The 7,582-nt window shown below is 56.5% G+C and overlaps 1 protein-coding gene across 1 annotated transcript; it reads right to left on the bottom strand.

Annotated features, from left to right (window-relative positions):
- Window positions 1-330: 330 nt before the first annotated feature.
- CEBPB (CCAAT enhancer binding protein beta) lies at window positions 331-1,445 on the bottom strand. The gene has a single exon (XM_014876130.2). It carries the CDS (start codon window positions 1,443-1,445, stop codon window positions 471-473), a length of 975 nt encoding a protein of 324 aa, XP_014731616.1. The 3' UTR covers window positions 331-470.
- Between the last annotated feature and the right edge of the window lie 6,137 nt (window positions 1,446-7,582).

Raw genomic sequence — 7,582 nt, 5'->3', positions numbered from 1 at the left:
TTATTCTTTATAATAAAAAAACTGTAGGAACATCTTTAACAGATTACTCAATCCATGACTGACAGTTACACGAGATTGCATCATGTACACAGCATTCCCAGCCATGCTTAAAGGATTGCATCACTTTGCCCTTGCTCTCCTCTCGCTCTTTTAAATAACCCAGCGCCCAGCAGAGCCCGCCCGGGCCGGGGCCGGGGTCCCCCCGCGCCCCCTCCGCTGCAGCCCCGGCCCCGCTCCGACCCCGCGCGGCGGCGGAGCCTTCCGCCAACATGTCGGTAAAGACAAAAAAAAAAAAAAAAAAAAAAAAAAAAATTAAAAAAAAAAAATCCAACAACAACAATAACGACAACACAAATTCAAACCAAACCCGCCCGCCCGCCGCGGGCTCTCGCCCCCCTCGCCCCGGCCCCAGGAGCGCGGAGCGGGGCCCGGAACCGGCGGCTCCGCTCGTCCCGCCGCCCGGCCGGGGGTCAGCAGCGCGGCGAGGAGGCGAGCAGGGGCTCGGGCAGCTGTTTGAACAAGTTCCTGAGGGTGCTCAGCTCCCGGGAGAGCTGCTCCACCTTCTTCTGCAGCCGCTCGTTCTCGGCCGTCAGTTCCAAGACTTTATGCTGCGTCTCCAGGTTGCGCATTTTGGCTTTGTCGCGGCTCTTGCGCACCGCGATGTTGTTCCTCTCCCGGCGGAGCTTGTACTCGTCGCTGTGCTTGTCCACGCACTTCTTGGGCTTGTTCTTGCCCGCCGGAGCGGTGGAGTAGCCCCCGCCGGCGGCGGCGGACTTGGAGGATTCGGAGGGGTTGGGGGTGCCGGGGGGGCTGGAGGAGGAGGACGTGGACAGGTTCCCGCTGCTGCCGCTCGGCACCGACTGGTAACCCAGGTAGGAGCGCACGGTGCTGCCGTAGGGCGAGGACATGCCCCCCGGTCCCGGCCCCGCGCCCCCTTCTTCCTTACGGGGCCCTTTGCAAGAGTCCAGGGTCTCGAAGACCGGCTCCACTTTGGTTTCCACGATCTGCGGTGGGAAGCAGCCCGGCAGCCCCCCCGGCTTGTGGCTCTGGCTGGCGCACGGGTGGCTGTGCCGGGCGAGGCTGATGTAGGTGTAGTCGGGCTTCTTGCTGCCGCCGCTGCCTTTATAGTCCTCGGCGAAGAGATCGGAAAGGAAATCTTGGCCGGCGCCGCTGCTGCACGGAGGCTCAAAGTTGCCCCCTGCTGCTGCCGCGGGAGGCGGCGGCTGCGACGCCAAAGGCTCCAGGTACGGGCTGAAGTCGATGGCTCGCTCGTGGTCCCCGACGGTGAGCTCGGTCATGGAGCGGCCCCCGGCCGCCCGCGGGTGCAGCTTGTTGAGAGCAGCCAGACAGTCCGCCTCGTAATAGAAATTAGCCACTTCCATGGATTTAAAGGCGGGCGGCTGGATGGGGAGGCATGCTGCGTCCCAGGCCACCAGGCGTTGCATGAAAGCAAAGGGGGATGCGGGGAGGAGGAAACGACGCAGGGGGCCCCCCCCGGCACAGGGTCAAGCTGCCGCCGTCGGGGTGGGGGGCTCCAGACCCTGCCGCAGCCTCTGGCCCGGGCACGGCCCCGCGGCGCTGCCCAGCCGGGCTGGCTCAGTCCCTGCGGCGCGGCGGGGCTTCACCGCTCCGGCAGCTGCGGCGGGGGCTGGCGCGTCTCCTCCGGACCATCTGGTTCTGGGTCCCGTGTCCTAAAGTCTCTGACTTAGGAAAGTTCCTTTCCTCAGTTATTTATAGGGGCGGTGGATCCCATAGCAACAGGCGCGTCACCGCCTGGCCGCCTGCCACTCCGCACGCTCGGCGGTGCCGGTCCCGGCCCCGGAGGAGGCTCCCGGGGCGGGAGCGCTGCGGTGCCCGCCGGGCCGCCCACAACAAACCGGGCAGGGACGAGGGAGGGGCCGGGCTGCGGGCCCGCAGGTGCGGGAGGCCGGGGCTGGCAGCGGGCAGCGCTCAGAGCCAGGGACCAGCGAGTGCCCGGAGCTGCTGCTGCTGCTGCCCCGTGCCCGCCTGGGCTCTGCTTGGGCAGCGCACAGCGAGGCAGTGCCCGCGGCTGGGCACAGAGCGCCCGGGGTCCCGTTTCACCCTAGGGGAAATCAAGGCAGGAGAGATTATTCCAAGTTCTTTTGGCGAAGCGGGGGGGAAGCTGCAAAGCAAAGACGGATCCCGTTACTCTCTCCATGCCGGGCTTGCTTTGGCGAATCCCACTGGCAGAAGTGTCCGCAGGGACGTGCCTGGAGCCACTCTCCAGTGGCCAGTCCAGGGCCGAGCCGGGAGGGGTTGGACAGGGCACTGCCCCAGCTCCCTCCTGCAGCCAGAGTCCAGCCGAGCCAGCGCCGCCTCCCCAGCGCTTCCTGCACCCATGGGGGCCCTAAAGTTTGTCCTGGCATATTTGCTTTGTGTGATATGGTGCAACTGTCAGGGCACACACGGGATAGGGAATTAGCGCTGGAGCCAAAGGAGACAGAGTGGGGGTCAGAGGAGAGGGAGATTCGTGCATCAGAACCTGGAATCCAAAAGTTTTTAGATTTGTGGGATAAGTTTGGGAAGGAAGACTGGATCCCGATGTCCGTTTTAATTAAAGACACCCACCTTGGGAATCAAACTTATATTTTCACTCTCTTACTCCCACATTTACCTGTCTACAAGCTGATGATTCATGCCCAGAATAAAGGACATTAATTTAAAACAAAACATATAATTAAAGGAAGTAGGAGTGTCCTCCCTCAGTAAAGAAGACCTAGCACTGCAGGGAAAATGACACTGCCTCTTAGAATAATGTGAAGCAATCCTGCGGTGTGGGAAATATTGTAACGTTAAGCCAGAGGAACAGGTATTGCATTATATGATTCAAACAGTCAACTGTTCTTAATGTTCAAACCTCAGAACTCTGAAAAGAGGAAGAATTCAAGAATCAGTCAGTGGATCATCAGACTTTTTCTTTCTTTTTTTTTATTTTATTTTTCTTTTCACATTTCAATAGGATTTTTTTGTTTGTTTCCATAACAAAAGCTCCCCAACAGGTTTTCAGGCTTCAAATATTTCTAGTTCCATCTTTATCTACCAAGTTAATCTTTGGTGAATGCACTAAAGATTAAATTGGAGCTGGGCCTGGACAGAGAGCTGGGTCTGGAGATTGTAGTTGGAGCCCATACCTTCATAAATACAAACATCTGTATTGGGTGCAAATACTGGCAAGTTACAGTGAGCCAGGGCTTGTTCTCCTGGCTGTTTACTCCCTCATCCTGTGCCTTTATCCTGCATTCTGATCTGGCAGTTACATCCAGTGGCTGCCCTAACTGGCCCTTCCAACCGAACTCTTCAAAATCAGTCTCGTGTTTCCTACCCCGAACCGTCCCCAGGCCCCAGAGGCAGGAGCTGTCCTGGGGGGTGACTGCTCCAGGCACAGCTGCTCTGCCTTGGCATTGCCCCCACAGGTCTCCAGCTCGCCCTGGTCCTGGCTCAAGTCAATCGTTAGAGCTGCTCGGTTAAAATTCCTGAACGGATTTTCGAGACGTTTTTGGACATCCGAGTTTGCCCTCTTCAAATTTCTTCCCTGTTCTCTGCTGCTCTGCAGCAGAAAGTTGTACTCCTGCCTGGGTTAATCTTCCAGAACAAAATAAAATGTCTGTGCAACTGTCATGTGAAGCAGATTCTATCAGGGCTGGCCCACACCTGCTCTGCCGGCCAGTGCTGAGTAATCCCGCAGTCACCCCGACCACGTCACTGGGGTGGTAATTCAGGTTGGATGCCCAGCTTGTCCCCTCCTTCCCTTCTCCCCCTCACCTCCCTGCTCTACCTGCATCTCTTTCAACTTCCTCCAGCTCACCTCAAATCCCAACATCCACACTCGTGGAGCCAACGTCCATCCTCAGCTTCTCATGGGAACCTTGTTGGCGGGACTAACCACTTATCCAAAACCCCAGCGTTCGGCAAGCAGGTTTTGAGCTAACTCTGGTCTCTTTTAAATTATTTCTGCACTTGTCACAACAAATGCATGGCCAGAAGTGGGGGTTTTGAAATGGGAACAGGTGCAGAACGAGGCTCACACCACAGGATTGAGCAGAGGTCTGGGCACACAGAGCTCTGTCCCTGCTAGTGCCTGGCTTGGCCTTGCCAGACGTGCAGAGGCTGCTAAAAATTGTCCTGGAAAAGCTCCTCAGAGGTGCTTTAGGCAGGCAGATGCAGACTTTCCTGGTAAAGAGACTCAGACACTAGCAGCAGCCCTTCTTCAGCTTGTCTCCCAACAGAGTAATTTTCATTAGAAAAGCAGCACTTCTGTGAAAAGCACCTTCCTTCTAGTGATTTCATAATTTCTTTTTTTCAGAACTATTCAGCTGAGGGAGGAGACAGAAAAGTCCCAAATTACTTAGTAAGAACATAATATTTTTGACAAAAAAATTATGGTGCAATAGCATCCAGGTTCCTCTACATTCATGTGTGAAAATCCAGACACGGGGAGGGAACGAGAGGAGACCAGCGTGGTGAAAAGGTGGAGGGAAGAATCTCATCCTCACTGCTCATCTCTGTCATGATTTAAACTCTGCTTTCTCTTTGTACTGTAGAAGCCTCAGCTTTGCAGCTCTGGCCTCAGACCTACAGTAAAGCATTGCAGAGGAATTTTCTTCCTGGAAATTGTCTTCTTTTCCAGGATTTCTTGCAAGCTTTCCAGTTCACGCACTCCAGGTCTACAGCAGCTGTCTCTGGAATGATACTGGCTTTGGGGAGATGCTGTTAGTTTAGTGGTGATGGCTCAAACACTGAAGTGTTTATCAGAAGGTCTCTGGACCAAGGGTCATACTCTAGAAAAGAGCCTGGCTGACATTTCTGATGTTTCTTGATGCAGTTGTGTCCCATTTGTTATTTCCCTGGCAGTAGCTCTCAGCAGGTCAGTAAGATCAGAGCTGCATCACTGCTCACCCACCCTCCAGGGCTGCAGTCTGGAGCAGCAGAGGGGCAGAGTAGGGGCAGAGAAGGGGCAGAGAAAGGCAGAGAAGGACAGAGCAGGGTAGATAAGGGGCAGAGAAGGGGCAGAGAAGGGGCAGAGCAGGGCAGAGAAGGGGCAGAGCAGGGGCAGAGCAGGGCAAGGGGAGAAGGAGGCGATGTCAGCAGCTGACAGTTGCAGCCATGCCTGAGATGCTGTGGGCAGTGTGCTGGAGTGAGCTGGAGGAGAACCTGAGGGATCCCAGAGCAGTGTCCTGCAAACAAGCACGGAAGGTCTCTGGGGGGTAGGAGGGGACCTTCCTAAAAGGCTGATTTAAGTAGAGCAATGTTGCAATAAAGGCTGTAAAATAGAGAAGCAACATTGAAATTTATTTCTGAGCATGTTGAGCACTTTCTTTCCCTTCTCCCTAGCCCCAGGTCTTTTTTCTGTCACACACCATATTCCAACAGCAGCTCCCCAGCTGTACCTGGCAGAGCACAGGTTTGAAACCATTGCTCTCCACTTGCTGTTCTCTGCTGTAAAACAACAGCACTCACTAAATGTCAGACAGGGACAATGTCCCAACTCAGAGAGAGCTTGGCTCTCCCTCTGTCTGCCCCAACTCTCAAACCAGGCTGGAGACTTTGCTTCATTTTAGCACGCGAAGTGATTGCCACACGCTTTCCCCGTGCTGCCCCCGCAGCTCTGCCGTGCTGGCGGTCCCAGGGGCGCTCCGGGCTGTGTCTCCTGGCCCCCTTCGCCTCTTTTGTTACAGAGCAGAGTCTGTAACCCCGCTCCCGTGTGACACGGTGATGGGCTGTGACATGCTTTTTGTTGGTCTTGTGCTGATTTTCTGCTCACCTCTGACCCAGCAGGCTTGGCCTTTGCAGCACTCGTTGCTCAATCCCCCTTTATCTCCGCGTTGCTCTTTGCCCTACCGGGCGAGCGGAGACGACACCTGGAGACTGACACCGGTGGGACAACATCAGCCAAATACCCTCCCTGACTAGACGGAAAATTTTCCAGAGCAAATTTGAGGTCAGAGCACCCACACTGTGGCTCTGAGAAACAAAGAAAGGAGGAAGAGCCCGAGCACACAAAGGCCCATGGAAGGGAGCAGTGACAAAGAATGAGACACGATCTCCATCGTGCATGGCAGAGAAAGTCCCTGCTGGAGCTGTCTGGCTGGAAGGATGTGGCTGTCAATCTGAGAGGTGACTTTGTATTTTACGAGTCGCCCATTTCCTTGTGCTCCAATAAAAATGGCAGAGAAGTTGCTGTCCACTGACTTTCCAAAAGTTCTCTGTAGTTGCCTGACATTTCCTGGGTAATTGCAGCCTCCTGCTTTGACGAATTTGTTATAGGTCATGTATTTATGACCTCTAGTGTATCCAAGCTTTCAAAAGATCCATCAAGGGAAGATGAATTCTATCCTTCCAAGGCACCCTGCGAAGTGTCAGAAGTTCCTAGTAACAGAACTTGGTAATTCATTTAGAAAATTTCTAAAAGAGGAGAACTCTTCCAAGGTCCTGAGGCTGCGGGACAGACAGCTTGAACTCCATGGGGTGTATGGCCAGGGGCAACATAAACAAGGCAAGCCTGAGAGGGGGTGACAGGAGAAGGGGCTTAGGCGAAGGAATAGAAGATTTTTTTCTTTATTAAAAGCATTAAAACTCTGTACTCTAGACTGTACAAATACTTGTTTTCCGTCTGCTCTCATCCTGTGTCGAGCACCACGGGGAAAATGGGGCTGCCAGGGAATCGGTTCGGACTTGTTGTTTGTGAGTCCTGGCACTCGGAACAGCCCCGGGGCTGGTCCATGTCACCTGGCAGCTGGCTGTGTGGACGGGCTGCCAGGTGAGGGGAACCAAGGTGTTCTGTCCTCCACATGCCGCGCTCCTCGGTCTCTGTCAGCTCCCCACCTCCGCATTTACGGCTTTGGACGGGAGCCGTGGGAGTGGCAGTTCCAACTCTGCCACCCACTGACACTTTCCCATGCCAGACAGAGTCCAGCGAGGAGCCGCAGCCGGTTCCTGCTGCCCCGGTGCCCCGGGGCTGGGGCGGACCGAGCGGCGCGGGGGAGCGGGGGCAGGTGCGGGGCCGAGCTCACCCGGGGGGATGCGACAGGAGCCGGAACGGGGCCAGGGTCCACCGGGGGCACCAGTGTCAGCTCCCGCCGCTCCGGTGAAGGGTCGGAGATAAGTTCGGTGTGGAACGCGCTAAGCGCCGCTGTTCGGGGATGGCCCCGTGCAAACGGGCTCCGCCGCCGTGGGAGGTTCTCTCCCGTGTCCTGTCCGGGTCCGGCCGGTCCCGGAGGGGCTGAAATGCAGCAAGTCCGTACCGAGGACGCGGGGACCGGGCCAGGCTGCCCCGGCAAGGAGAGCCCCGAGCCCGCCTCGGGCCAGATCCCGAGCCCGGTCCCGAGCCCCATCCCGGCCCGGCAACAGGCTTGGAGCGCCACCTAGCGGGCCGGGCCGGGCCGTGCCGTGCTGTGCCGGGCCATGCCGGGCGTTACCGGGACCCGGACCGGGACCGTGCCGCCGGTCGGGCTGTGCCGTTGTACGGACAAGTTCGACTCTGATCCCGCCGATCCTCAGCCATTTTCCAAGGAAGTTTGAGAGCCCATCCATAGCCAGACTCCGGTAGCCATGTGCCGGTGTC

Source organism: Sturnus vulgaris, chromosome 17 (assembly GCF_052056855.1).
Source record: "Sturnus vulgaris isolate bStuVul1 chromosome 17, bStuVul1.hap1, whole genome shotgun sequence".
Lineage (NCBI taxonomy): Eukaryota > Metazoa > Chordata > Aves > Passeriformes > Sturnidae > Sturnus > Sturnus vulgaris.
This window is presented reverse-complemented; position numbering and strand designations above follow the sequence as displayed.